This window comes from Arachis hypogaea, chromosome 1, assembly GCF_003086295.3.
Source record: "Arachis hypogaea cultivar Tifrunner chromosome 1, arahy.Tifrunner.gnm2.J5K5, whole genome shotgun sequence".
NCBI classification, from domain to species: Eukaryota; Viridiplantae; Streptophyta; class Magnoliopsida; order Fabales; family Fabaceae; genus Arachis; species Arachis hypogaea.
Window position 1 is genome coordinate 6,696,933 of NC_092036.1, and position 14,581 is coordinate 6,711,513.

General features: G+C 32.0%; 1 protein-coding gene across 4 annotated transcripts; it reads left to right on the forward strand.

Annotated features, from left to right (window-relative positions):
• Positions 1-721: 721 nt before the first annotated feature.
• LOC112792699 (uncharacterized) lies at positions 722-13,155 on the forward strand. 4 transcript variants are annotated; one of them, XM_025836029.3, is made up of 22 exons: positions 722-1,190; positions 1,334-1,377; positions 1,509-1,572; positions 1,845-1,959; positions 2,066-2,133; positions 2,206-2,303; positions 2,910-3,081; positions 3,483-3,696; positions 4,287-4,413; positions 5,222-5,331; positions 5,455-5,547; positions 6,587-6,715; positions 6,879-7,012; positions 7,882-7,971; positions 8,076-8,149; positions 8,673-8,799; positions 8,902-8,973; positions 9,849-9,888; positions 10,700-10,974; positions 11,843-12,020; positions 12,092-12,300; positions 12,559-13,155. In XM_025836029.3, exons 1-22 carry the CDS (start codon positions 1,077-1,079, stop codon positions 12,856-12,858), a joined length of 2,847 nt encoding a protein of 948 aa, XP_025691814.1. In that variant the 5' UTR covers positions 722-1,076; the 3' UTR covers positions 12,859-13,155. The 4 variants fall into 4 exon arrangements, with proteins under 4 accessions (XP_025691814.1, XP_025691824.1, XP_072092421.1 ...); XM_025836039.3 differs by having other exon boundaries at positions 5,458-5,547; XM_072236320.1 differs by lacking the exons at positions 722-1,190; positions 1,334-1,377; positions 1,509-1,572; positions 1,845-1,959; positions 2,066-2,133 and having other exon boundaries at positions 2,210-2,303; positions 2,933-3,081.
• The last annotated feature ends 1,426 nt before the right edge of the window (positions 13,156-14,581 follow it).

Genomic DNA, 14,581 nt, shown 5'->3' on the forward strand with positions numbered 1-14,581 from the left:
TCATAAAATGGAATATATTCTACTTTACTGTTTGAATTTTTAATGGAATAAAGGATTTTTTTGTTTAATAAAATTACTTTTTTATTCTATTATATTTCTCCAAAATTTGAGGAAACCAGAAACAAAAAAAAAATGGTGATAATGGATCATGAAACCACTTATATTACATTTTTTTTTATTTCACTCTAACCATTTTTATTTTTATTATTTTTCTAAGTTGCTAGTATTACAATTTAATTTTATTTGTAATAGCAATTTTTTACCTTACAATTTTAGTTTTTATCTATTAAAAGAGCTCAGCTGAAATATTTTGTAAATATTAATATAAATTGGTAAATTGATGAAATTTTAACAAATTTTTAGATATTTGTGTTTGTTTCGACGTCATTAAATCGATAAAAAAATATTTTTTTAATAATTTTTTTTTATTTTTTAGTATGTTTGATAAATTTTTAACAGTAAAAATAAAAGTATTAGAAAAATAAATTATTTTTTTAAAAAACTATAATTTATATTTTTTTTAAAAGATATTTTTTTTAAAAAAGAGATATTTTTTACATAATAAATAAATAAAAAATATTTTTATTTTAATTTATTTAAACATAATTAATAAAAATAATATTTTTTTATAAAATATTTAAATATAAAATTATTTTTATTTTTATAAAAAATATTTTAAAAATAAATTATTAAAAGAATATTTTTTTAAAAAATGACGTTCAAACAAACCCAAAAATGAGAGTTTAAATTTTTTTTATTGCATAGTATCTGTTTTTCAGTTTAATAGAATCGAAATTTAAGCTCAATTTAAGTATGGGTTTAATTTAAAGCCCAAAAAATGCAGAAATATTTCCCCTTAATCTTTGTTAATAATTAATAATAACTGAATAATAATATGTGAGAAACGTTTTACGAACGAGATCGTTGATTTCAAGCTGAGGCAGCAGATCAGATCTCCACAGTAAGAACGATTCATCAAGCAGATTCATCTTCTTTTCTCATCCGAAATAAGATAGAAGAATTGAAACAATTTTCAATGGTGTGATTCCGTTCAAAGAATCCTTCTAGAATCTTCCATGGCGTCCTCCTCAAGCACCACCACCACCAGCAAAAAGTTCCAAGTTCCTGCTACACGTCACAAACCCCCAAAACAACAAGAAGAGCTAGAAGAAAACGAAGAAGAAGAAAGCGTGTGTTCTTTTATTAATTGTTCTCCCTTAATTTCTGCAAAAACTTGGCAATTACAATTTTATTATTTTGTCTTTTTTATAGGATTTGAGATAATTTTGATTTTTTGTAACTAATTTGTTTCACTTTTGGATGTTGATGGCAGCTTGAGCACTTTGATGATTTCACCCTTGCTTCTTCGTGGGAACGGTATGTGTTATATCGTGCATTCGGCATTCCTGAGTTCGCATTGTTCTGCTCTTAATTTTGCATGGAAAACAAAAAATGTTCCATGGTTTAATTTAGTTATTTTATTTTTGTTTGGGTTGATCGGTTTTTAGGTTCATTTCTGAAATAGAGGCTGTTTGTCGGCTTTGGATGTCTGATGGTCCAATTAATTTGTTGGTAAGTATTGAAAATTCATATTCTGCAAGTCTATTATCTTGTGTTACTGATGCTTATGAAATGCTTTTCTTTTTTGTGAATTTTTTTTTCTGTTCTTGCTATATGTTGCTAAAGTGTGTTAACTGTTAATTATGATGCTATGTTGGTAGAAGTTGGAAGCAGTGGCATGCTATAATAATTATCTGTTGAAAAATGTGGGCCCGGAGGGGGGGGGGTATGCCATTTTTTATTTCTGTACCTGAATGAGCTTCTTCTGATCTATTTGGTTAAAGGAAAAAGGTGCAATTCTTTTGGACAATTCCAGTAGTTTGTACAAGGTGAAATCCGAGATGAAGTATGCCATGAAAAGTTACTACATGGAATACTATTTTGAGACCAACCCTAATGGTATTTGCATTTTCCCATTTCTTTTGGCTGTGAGTGGTTGGTAGATTTAGGTTGCAGCTCAGGAGATAGTTGTTGTTTAATGTATTTTGGTTTCTTGTTGTTACAGTAAAAGATGGGGACTGGAATTTTGATTTGCATGATCTGCAGTTATGTTTCGGTGTAAAAGAATTCTTGGTATGGTTTAATCCTTATGCTTTGTTTTTCCTCCAAAGGATAAGGAATCACCTATTTCTAGGTTATCACTAGGTTATTGCTCCTCAAAGTGCAAGTGGTGTGCTTCTTGATGCACCTGAAGCTAGCAAGCTCTTGAGTGCTGTCGCAATTGCTTTGTCAAATTGTTCAAGGTAACTCGTCTTACTTTTTGTCTAGTGTTTAGTAAGCAATGAAAATCACAATAACTTGTGTTCATTGGCATTTTATCGTGGTCTAATTGTAAATGATAACTAGTAACTGCTTGTTCACTGTGATATTTGTTTTTATGGCCTGTCTGTTATTTTCACTGGAGAACTTTAAAAAAGGGAGCATTTGTTTAAAAAAAAAAAAGCTTTTAGTGAGGGACTTTTTCAGCTTTTTTTCCCTTCAGAAGTTAGTCATTCTAGCTTATAGGAAAGCACTAATTGCCTCTTCTTCCTTTTTATTTTGGAAAGATTTCATGATTATCTTTCTGGAGGTTAGGGAGGGTAGATGTATGTAGTCTTACTCCCCATAGGTGGAGATGCTATTTCTAAGGGCTGAATCTGTGACCTCCATGTCACTAGGTAGCAACCTATTATTGCACCAAGACTCACCCTCTATTGAGAAAAGTACTTATTTCTTGAAGGAAAGGGCTCAGACAAATGGTCCCAAAACTTTTAGTTTAAAAATTTATACATACGATGATTGTTGAAGTATCTGATTTAGTGTAGTTAACCAAGATAAAGATGTGGTTTCTCATAACATTGGCTTCATAGTTTATGGCCAGCATTTGTTCCAGTTCATGATCCTTCTCGGAAAGCATATATCGGAATTCAAAGCATGGGTACTGTTTTTACTAGAAGGTTTGAGGCAGATCGGATTGGTAGTCAGGTTCCAGTAAAATTAATGCATTTGGAGGGCTTGTACGAGTTGTTTGTATCTAAGTTTGTGAGTTCCTACTCTAGTTGTCTTATATAATATATATTTATATTTTCTGATTTAGTACATCTATTGTGATTTTGATGTTCCCTTCTAGCATTGTCCTTATGTACACTGGGATATATTAGTGAAAATAAGTATTCCGTAACTAGGAGTGAACATTTCTGTTTCTATGTGCTAAGGAATTTTTTAAAATAAAAATTCATGAAGATTTAACAATCTTGTGAGCTTCTAAGAAATTTATATATTCTTTCTTTTTATTTTTTAATTTACTTTTGTATATTCTGGTAGTGTTGCTTGGACAGCACACGTACCTCTTTTAAAAGATGTTTTCTATAAATTTTGCTTTCTTCTCTGCCTCTGCTTTAATCTTTTACTCTCTATTAATTAATCTGCATTTGATGTTGAAGGCCTATTCCACATTGGATCTATCAATTCATAATTTCAAGGTCCGATGTACAATGAAGCTAACATATAGAACGCTTCCGTGTGATGATGACTATATGAAAGGCTTCGGTGGTGAAAAATCTGGAGAAAATCTTTCTGGTGAAAAGTCCAATGGCATGCAATGGGATGTTGACTGTTCTTGGAGTGAGTGGTATTCTGCAGAAGATCCTGTAAAAGGTAATTTTATGATAAAGAAACATTTAGATAGAAATAGTTATTTTAATAAGTTAATTATCAAAGAATTTTTGGCATGCAGAGTGCTTCTAGTTCTTTCTAAATGAATACTCATCTTCACATGTACCTGTAATCCAATTATGAAAATTTCATTGTTGGCATCAGTATTTCTCACAGAAGTATAAGCTATTAGTGTAAGTAAGCGCTTGCCGTAGTAAGTGTGGAATACTGGATACTGCTGAGTTGGGGCCATTTTTGTGTTTGGCACATAAAATTTTATTTTGAAATATGCGTATTCCTCTGAATTTTTGTTGACCATAGAATTGTTAAGTGTATAATTTTTTGTTTTTTTGGCCACAAGTCACTTGTTACCTCTTATCACTTCCCCTGTTTTATCATAAAAAAAGAGAGTAAAAAGCACAAGATTTTAAACAAATAGAACATATTTAATTGCATTACGCATATGCAAAATAAGCCTTGCTAAGAGCATATATCAATCAATAAAATAAAGGCACATGCTATAGAGTCTATTTCCGTGAATCTCTCTAATGTAGATGCAAGCACTATTTAATTTATGCCTATGCTGTATGCAGCTTTTGAACTGGTTGCAATATTGTCCGAGAAGATGGTTGAAAGTTCTATGGAAATGGCTGAACTAGAAAATGCTTCACCTCATGAAGCTGAAAAGTGGTTGATCTCTCCAAGGATTTCCCCAAATTTGTAAGGATTTCAAGTGGTATCTTGAACCAAATTCTTTTGTGAATAGTTGCTATTCGTTATTGGTGCAGCTTATGTTAGTAGTGATTGCCTACTGCTCAAGCTAAGCAGTTATAACTTATATAAAAGAATAAGAGAAAAGGACAAATAGGTCCTTGACCTTTTGATCTGCAGACATTTAAGTCCTCAAGAATTTGAAAATACATTTAAATCCCTGACTTTTTCAAAACCTGGACATATCGATCCCTAATGTTCACTTGGGTCTGTCAGAATCAACAGAAAAATCAAATGTGACTCCCATTGTACTGACCTAATTGATATAGATGCATACGTGAGAGAGTTTTTAAAATTGGACAAATTAGACTCAAGGATTCGATATATCCAGATTTTGAAGAGGTCAGGGACTTAAATGTATTTTTAAATCTTCAGGAACTTAAGTGTCCACGGACCAAAAAGTCAGGGATCGATTTTTTTTTCAAAGAATAATCAGGTTCAGTATGTAGGTCAATTTACAAACTAAACTACCCGAAAATTCATTTTCTTCATCATCAAACTGAATACTTTCCACAGCTTTGTCACCTTATTTTCAATTTAAATAATTTCCTGGAAGTCCTTTTATCTAATAATCTAATAATTTCATAATTTAGCTTAAGCATGAATTTTTGTTTCTTTTTTCAGTGGCAATAAACAAGTATAGTATGTTTTAGGTACAATTACTACTGAAGCTCATAGTTAAGTGTGATTGTTTTCTTTTGCTTCTGATGCAATTTATAGAAACTTTTCTTATTTATTTTCGTTTTTATACATATAGACTTGAAGGTTCCAAAGGGAATTGGGTTGGATTTGCATCTCAGTTACGTTTTCTAGTTGATGCGTTGGAAATGTCATTTCAGGCACAGTTTCTGGAAGATTTTGTTTCAGGTTCTAATTTGTTAGTGCGCATTCTATCTTAAATTTCACTTAATCGAGCATGCTTGAATAGCAATGCTATTCAATTTTGGTACATAGTACATGGTTACCATTGTCCCTCCTCTTGGCTTGAAGCAGTTGAAAATGCCGGTGCTGATAATTTGAAATCGTTGGCTGTACCTCCACCCACAGTTAGAGATCGTGTGCTGAAAGAACTATTTATTGATGGTACTTAGCTGTTCTGCCTCCTATATTTTGTCTTAAATCCTGGTTGAATAGTTTGGCTTTCCAACACTTCTATTTGAAATTTTATTAATCAGTAGCTTTCAATCACTGGTCCATATATCTGCTGTGATAAGTTACCTGTGGCTTGGGCATCAAAGAGCAAAGGGCTCCAATGTGGTTCTATTGATATTTCCCATTTTCAAGTGGAACTTATTCTTGGACGGGGAAGAAGATCACTTAAAAGTCCAATATGTTTGGATGAAATATCTACTATTTGTATAAATAGACATCATTAATTGGGCTATCGGTTGTTTCTTTCAAGTAAAATGAAGTGAATGAAAGCTTAGTGGTGGTTTGAATGACAATGCAGCCACTATTTTCAAGTTCATGAATCATGAAAGGGGAAACTGCTATTATCTCACATGCAAATCAGTACAAATTGATGAACACTTTCATCTTGTTAAACATTCTTTTTCTTTTCTATCTCGAACATAATTTAATGTTTGCCTTATGACCTACTCATTGATTGATTTTAAGCATCCATGGTGTTAGAATCCTAATTTACTGCATTCAGCTCTCTGTTGATAGCAAGCCTCTTCCATTTGCCTTATTTTTAATCTCTATTTGGTCCCCACCACCACCATTGTGTTGGCTGTCCACCATTCAATGAGCAATCTAAACGCTTTCCCCGTTAACTTGCTTCTGAAGTTTCATGGCATTCTGTTAGGGACTTGGGTATTATGGGGTGCTCAAAGTCCCACATCGAGTAGTATGGGATGCTTGATGTTGTATATAAGGAGAGTGATTCTTCTCCCTTATCAGCTAGCTTTTAAGGTGTGGTTTTCCACTTTCCTTCCATGCAGATCTATTTCTTCAACTTGTGACTGATAGAGATAGTATTCCTCTCGTGTAAACATAACAATATTCTATCAGAATCCTAATATATTCAAACACATGGGGTTGACTACTAATATGGCATGCTGAGATATTTGCATTTAAGATTTGATATTGATAGTTTACATCATTTTGCTAATGTATGCAGGTGTAGAATTCTCTAATTTTACTGATGATGGACATAAGACTGCTCGGGCCATTAAAGGCGCACCTCGAGAATTTCTTTTTGCACAATTTTGTCTACATGCTCTTTGGTTTGGCAACTGCAATATACGTGGTAATTTCCCACAATGGTTTGGGTTGATTTGTTGTGTATAGCCTAAGACTTACGATGAAAGTATCAACAGATTGATCACCTAGGTGGCATTGATTTCTGAGACATCTAATTTGTACTGTGTATTTTGACTTGTATTACTCGACTTTTGGTTTTTTTTTTTCAGCTATATCTGTGCTATGGCTAGAGTTTGTTCGAGAAGTAAGGTGGTGCTGGGAAGAAACACAATTATTGCCTCGAATGCCAACTAATGGACCAATTGACCTTTCCACATGTTTGATCAACCAAAAACTTCAGATGGTAATTTACTTTTCTTTAAAGAATCTTTGGAGAATTTTACACCCTGTGATCTTGTTTGATTATAAGTTTATAACACATTTTATATGATAATATATCTCATTTAATTTTTTTGTTTTCTGCAACATTTTGAACTTCTTGTTCCTTTCACTTTGGAGTGAATAGTGTCATTATTCATGAATTAATGTAATGAGTACAAAAAATATACAACAATATTGACTACGCTTTGTTCCACGATGTACTTTCTCTACCTCAATTACACACCAATCCCACATTTGTAGCCAAAATGGAGTGATTAAGACCCGACCTAGACCTGAAGCATATATTTCCGGTTTCAACTTTTTTCGCTTTGTTCCCTGTGCTATCTTCGGGTTAGGTTTAGACCATGCTTCAGGTAGACCTGGCCGGGACTGAAGCCATGCATTTCTTTAAAATATATACTCTTGAGTGAAATTAGTGATATGTTAGACTCTTAGACTTCAATTAATATTTTTATGTTATACATTGTTATTTTGTTTTAAAATAATTTATTATGATATAGATATATATCTGTTAAATTTCATCTTTAAATTTATGATTGTATTACTTTGTTATGTATAATTTCCAAAATCATATATACGTTAATCAAATGTTAGGTCATCCCAGTTTAACCCAATCCCAATCCTTTTTTGTTAGTTTAGAGTCAGGATTGGGTCTTAAAAATTTGACCCAATGAAAAGTTAGGGGTGGTTCTAGCTTAATCTGGCCTGGCCCTGCCCATTATATTTGTTCTTTAGGCCTTAGCCCCCTACATAAGGAGAAAAAGACAATAATATTTCAGCTAGCTTGGATTTTAGGTCTAAGTTGATTCTATGTTTTATTTTGATGTTCAGCTTGCAATTTGCATTGAGAAGAAGAGTCAACAAACTGAAGATTATGAAGACTGTATTGGAAGTTTGGATCATATAGAATCCATGTCTGAGGTTACTTACATTTTTGTCCTTTTTTTAGGTTTTTGTTTAATAATTGTATGATAGCAACTTTTTTCTTATTCTATTTTGCATCCAACTGTAAATTTGTCTTGCAGGAAGAAAGTGTAGTTGGGGATGATTCATCAATTAAGCCAACACCAAGTGATGATATTCCTGGGATAGTTGACAGGTGAACTTAGCAAGTGAGAGCCTGCTTGGGTGTTATCATCTAATTCTAGTTTCTTAAATATCAGCTTACTCTTTAATGGCTATTACTGTTTTTGGTCACTTAATTGCTTCTAATCTCAGTTATGCTTAAATTTTCAGTGAAGTTCTTATATGTTCATATCTTTTTGTAAATTCTTAGAATTCAACTCAATAATTGAATCCCTATGGTTTAAATTTTTTTTAATCAATCCCCTAAATTGATTATGATTATAAAAATTTATTTAGATGAACCTGATGAACAATTTTTAAGCTATAGGGTTAAATGTAGATTAGGCTAAATTATGAGAACTTTGAAGGTTAATTAAACCTTTGTTTATGTTTCGTCCACCTTTTAACAAACAATGGATGCCATGGAATTACAGTGGTATATTGCAAGTGTGCATATTCAATGAGACATTAGCTTTTAACATGCTTTTTACGCATTGCTAGCTTGCTAATTTTACCCTTCACTTTCAATTTACCCATTTATTTTATATTGTTTACAGAAAGCCTGGAATTGTGGATCTATTTAACGATAAATCTTCGGACCTCACAAGGAGAGGTTCAGCTGGTATTGTTGATTCTATGATGCTTCTCAAGTCATATCAAAGTATGCATGTCCCTTTCACACAGGTGTGTGGAAAATCATGGCACCAGTGAGGAATTTTCATTATGTTGTCTTACTTTGGCAGTGTTGAATAAGATATTACTTTAACTGTTGTTTGTTATTTACAGGAACCACCACTTATGACAGAAGACATGCATGAGGAGCGGCTTCAAGCTGTTGAAGCCTTAGGTGACTCATTTGTAAGACACCCATATGCAATGCATGTTATCATAATCATTTATATTTTACTGGATAAAAGAATTGTATTCAGATGAAATCATGAATTTACAAGAAGATATAAGAGAAGAGAGAATCTATAAAAAGGATAGCTTAGTGCACAAACGTCTCGCATTAACTCAAGATCCAAGAAGGGCTGCCCCCAAAGGATATAATATAGCCAGCCTAACCCGATAATTGCATTAGTGGCTGATTTCACGAGTTGAACCTGTGTCTTTGAGATCATATAAAGACAACTCAAACATTGTTTTAAAATTTCTCTTCAAAGAGATCATCTTTACAAGCACAAAAATTGGCTTGAGAAAACTATAAACAAAGCATATAATTCTCAATCTCAACGTATTTTAGAGAAAAATTCCTTGTAAAGACCACGTTATTTACACCAATGTTAGGTATAAAAACAAAACAAAAAATCCTATCCGACAAAACTTGTGTCTGAAAGTCTGTCATTGAACTTTGAAAGTACAAGGATTATGCTCTAACAAAATACTCCAACACATTGGCATGGTTTTTCTTACTTCCTTTTTGTCAATAGGAAGTATTGTAGGGCACATACACTCACTCTCCGCAGATAGCATGCAAATCAGAGGTCTATGTGGTCCAACATATTTTAGTCAAACAATTAGAAGTATGCATTGTAGTCCCTGAAATATTTTCGTTTAACAGTCCTTAAAAGAATAAATGCTACATTTTAGTTCTCGAGATATTTTCATATTGACGCTTAGCCTAAAGATTAAATACATACACTTAAATTCTCAAAAGATTACACATTGAAACATATTAATCTAATATACATTGCTTCATAATTGCCTGTTTTTTTTTTTTTTTTTTTTTGCAGAGTTTTTCTGGTCAACTGGAAAGGGATATATTAACTTCAGGTATAGTGTATATTATTTAAAATATTACTTGCTAATTATTAATAATAACTCAACTTCTTTTTCTTCTTTTCCTATGAGAAATTGTCAATTCTGGCCTCTAGAAGCAGGTGTTTGAGAGATTGAAAGATAATTTAACTTTATATACTCACATGTATAAAAGGATGATGCTTATGCGTAGTTTTTGTATCTTACTTCCAATGGATTTGCGTCAACCTAATTTTTAATTTTACTTGATGTTGTCTACACCATACCCACTGATTTTGGAAAACTGAACATTTGATTTTTTCTATTTTCAAAGGTGCATTTCATGTTATTAGCTCCTTGGTAAAATGAAACTCAACCAGAAAAGATATTTTTGGGAGAAGAAATTTCCTGACAACTTATTGAAAGTTGCCATTATTTCAGTTTTATCTTAAGTGATTGTGGATCATCAAGAGAGAGTTGAAGTAAAATTGATTATTGATATATTTGAATCTCGTCTTAAATGGTATGGACATGTTTGGAAAAGACCCATAGAGGAGACAGTTAAATGGATAATATAGATTGGTGGCAAGAGGTTGAATACCTAAGCAAACTTTGAAGAAATAATTGAAAGATAAATTGTCATACCATAATGCTGACGAACTATGGCACTTACTGATCCATGTAGCCGACTCTACCTAGGGGGATAAATCTTGTTGGTGTTGGTGTTAGTGGATTCTAATCCACATGAAATATACAGCATAATGAAAATTCTTTGCCTCCTCTCTTTTTTTATGTTCAATTATGCAAGCTGATATTCTTCAGAATTATTGGCTTTTGGTGGTATTAGATATGTCAGCATTTAAAGCAGCAAATCCAGATGCTGTTTTTGAAGATTTTATTCGATGGCATTCACCGGGGGATTGGGAAGAGGATGAACCTGTCGACCATGGATCATCATCGTCATCCACTGCTCTAGAAAAAGATAGATGGCCCCCACGAGGACGGCTTTCAAAGAGAATGTCCGAGCAAGGGAATTTGTGGAGAAAGATTTGGGACCGTGCTCCTGCTCTTCCTGCTTCCGAACAGAAGCCTCTTCTTGATCCAAATAGAGAAGGAGAAAAAGTAAGTATCAAATTCCTTTTCTTTTGCTATAGGGGATGGCCATGTGCTTTTTGCATCAACAGTATGGTGTACTCTCGACATATTGGTAGAATAATGCAGAGTGGATCAAAGAAAAAGAAATACAAAACAAAGGCGGAAGTCAAAATAGCAATTTGAACAGAAAGAAACTAAACGATGAAAGTAAATATAAAACAAAGCTTGTTAACGTTAGCATATTTAAATTGTTGCTTAGCATTTTACAGCCAACTTGAGCTATCAATGAACAGGATAAGTGCTCCAGACATATGGGTTTTGAAACATCGAAATGTCTTAAAGAGATAGATACCTCAATACATATCCAAGTATGCCTGCAAGTGCTTGGAAGGTGTCATTTGGAATATTAAATTTTGATTTCAGTATTAACTGGTTTTGCCTTGAATCCTGTCGGGCATTATGGATTGATAAATAATAAATAATTAGAACCGTCTAAGAACAAGCAAATGTGTGCTTTTAATTGATAAGTGTTCAGTAAGCTATGCCTTAAAGTAGGGTTGATAGGTAAATTGATGGGCACGCAAGAAATGCAGCAAAAAATTTCAAATATTACAGTTCGTGTTGTCTCCTTACCCCCCCTATCCCATTGTATTCCTTCTGGGCTCTTATATACAAAACTCTTGTTTCATCTAATGAAAGATGTTCACTGTGGCTCATTTGTAACGTTTTCTCGTGATCAAATCATCAAAGTAGTGTTCTTCAAATAAAATTATTCCTGTTCATTTGCGCGGAGAGGAAAAGGACTACCTTTGTGTACTTGAATTGCCTAAGATATGATTTTCTGTCTTCGAGTCTGTTATTCGATCTAATTTATTGTGTTTCTTTGCTTCTCCAGGTTCTTCATTACCTTGAAACATTACAACCACATCAATTGCTTGAGCAAATGGTGTGTACTGCCTTCAGAGCAGCAGCTGACACACTTATTCTGACTAGTTATGGAGAACTGAAACAGATGGAGACCGAGATTCAGCAACTTTACGTTACCATGGCAACTACTTTGAGGCCTTTACAAGGTATCAAATTCTTAGATTGTCTCATGGAAAGAAGAGAATAATCATTATGACACATTTCTGTTTTGTTGCAGTAAATCGCTTGTCCGCTGAGAGCAACACTTTTGAAGACTTAAGACGAGTAAGTGCTGCTTTTGAACGTGTTGAAAAGTTAATGACTCTCGGAGCTTCTCTTCAGCGCAAGTTTCGACGAGCACCACGCCTCGCCAGAGAAATTTTCAATGGTTACTACGACTTCAGTATTTCAAAAATGGAAAGCTTGGCAGAGCAAATTGTTGAAAAGGTGAAATGCTTTTTATGCCTAGACATTGTACAAAATGTATTCATGAGGAATAAAAGAGCTAATGATGCATCCTTTCAAAACATCTTCCTACTTATTATGTTTGTTTCTAAACAAGGAAAATCTTGAGAACCTTTTTGGCTTTTTGGATATTAAAATACATCAATTCTTACCTGTTTTAGAAGTTAGGAGGAAAATTTAGAAATATATTTAGGCATGAGTATTGGACTGACATGCAATTTGTCTTTCCTTGTTGCATAGGGGTTTGACATGAAACTGGAATTAAGGAATCAAGAGAGGGAATTGTTGTCAAATATGTTTGTTCCTCCCACAGCTAGCCAGTCTTGGAGAAAGGTTTTGAGCATGGGAAACCTTCTTAATGGCCATGAACCAATAGTCAGGGAGATTGTCTTTTCGCTGCGTGATAAAACTACCGGTAACCATTACGCAGCTCATAGCGGTAGTTTTTCTCATAAAAAAGAAATTGAAACTTACAGGATGTACATATGTGGAACTTCTAATGACCTTAGGGTAGCACTTTCCGTTGCCTCTTGTGATTGATTAAGTTTTATGGTAGTTTTTCCGTTATAACTATTTTTACTAGAGATCAGTTTCTCTGATTGGAAGTGCAATCCATCTCAGAAATGAAGAGGTTGGAACAGCAGTAGAAAGGAGGGTTTGAGGTGCAATTGGATCTAGTATGCTAAACTGAGCTGCTATTGATTAGTATTTGGTTGTACATAATGTACGAGATGCATTGCTTTTCACTATTTTTTTCTTTTACCAGATCATTATTTGCATAATTTTCAAGATATCTAAGGTTTTATGAAGGAACCGAAAGAGTAAATTTTCCAGTAACTTTTTTTTTGTTTGATTTTTTTTACCATCACCAACTCAATAGATTTTTATTACATTGAGAGTATGTTGGTTCGTGTAGAATAAGAAGAGAAATTTATGAATTTCTTCAATCGTAATCCTACATAAACTCTGAAAGCCATTCTAAATGTTTTTAGTTTTAGCCCCCTATGGTTGCGGGGATAAGAATGGAATAAAAACCTTTCATAAACAGTATATACATATGGAATTTATGAAAACTTCGATGGAACTCTCAATAAAATTGAGAGGAGTTTAATGTTGACGAATAAAGAGTTTTATACTCTCATTTAATTAGATTTATGCATTTAAATGATATTTTAAGTTGTTGCCTTGTTGGAATGAAAATTAATCACTTTTATTAATGTGTTAATACATAATTGAATATTTGTATAATTTTTTTAGGGTAAAAAATCTAAATGAGCCAAAGAAAGTTCATTTTTACTCAAATCCGCCAAAACAAATTTTGATACATCAATCCACCAGAACACATTTTTATATAATTCGAATCAATAGGATTCGAATTAGCTTTGCACATAATTCGAATTGATTCAATTCGAATTATGACCAAATACTCTTCCCACGTAGTTCGAATCAATTAGATTCGAATTAGGCATGCAAGGTTCGAATTATATCAATTCGAATTACATGGAGTACGTGGTTTAGGGGAGTTCGAATCGAGTTGATTCGAATTACAAGTGAATTCCCTATAAAAAGGAGTTCGAATTAAATTAAATTAAATTAATATTTAAATTGAATTCCCTGTAAAATTCTAATAATTTTAATATTTAAATTAAATTTTAATTTAATTTTTAATATTAATTTTTTTTTTTAATTTTAAATGAATTTAGTGTTATTTCAAAGTTAAATGTGACATAATAACTAGTATATTTAAAATTAATATAATATTTAATTTTAGTACATAAATAAAATTGATCTATTAATAATTATTAATATAAAAGTTTCTTATTAATTATTTAAATTAATTTAATAGTAAAATAATATTAAATCTGTTTAAAAGTTTTTAAAATTAAAATAGGCTATTTAAAATATTAAAAAATAAATTAAAAAATAAATTTAAATATTAAAAATTAAAATAATACTTTATAGGAGAAAGATAGAGAATATAAATAATACATTATAGGATAAAGTATTATTTTAATTTTTAATATTTAAATTAATTTTTTAATTTATTTTTTAATATTTTAAATAGCCTATTTTAATTTTAAAAAATTTTAAACAAATTTAATATTATTTTACTATTAAATCTAATTTAAATAATTAATAAGAAACTTTTATATTAATAATTATTAATAGATCAATTTTATTTACGTACTAAAATTAAATATTATATTAATTTTTAAATATACTAGTTATTATGTCACATTTAACTTTGAAATAACACTAAATT

Bases quoted from the DNA above. Each gene is read 5' to 3' on its own strand.
- LOC112792699 (XM_025836029.3), top strand. From the start codon at position 1,077: ATGGCGTCCTCCTCAAGCACCACCACCACCAGCAAAAAGTTCCAAGTT. The intron at 7,013-7,881 runs GTAATTTACTTT...TTTGATGTTCAG, and splicing joins TCAACCAAAAACTTCAGATG to CTTGCAATTTGCATTGAGAA. The intron at 10,975-11,842 runs GTAAGTATCAAA...TTGCTTCTCCAG, and splicing joins CAAATAGAGAAGGAGAAAAA to GTTCTTCATTACCTTGAAAC.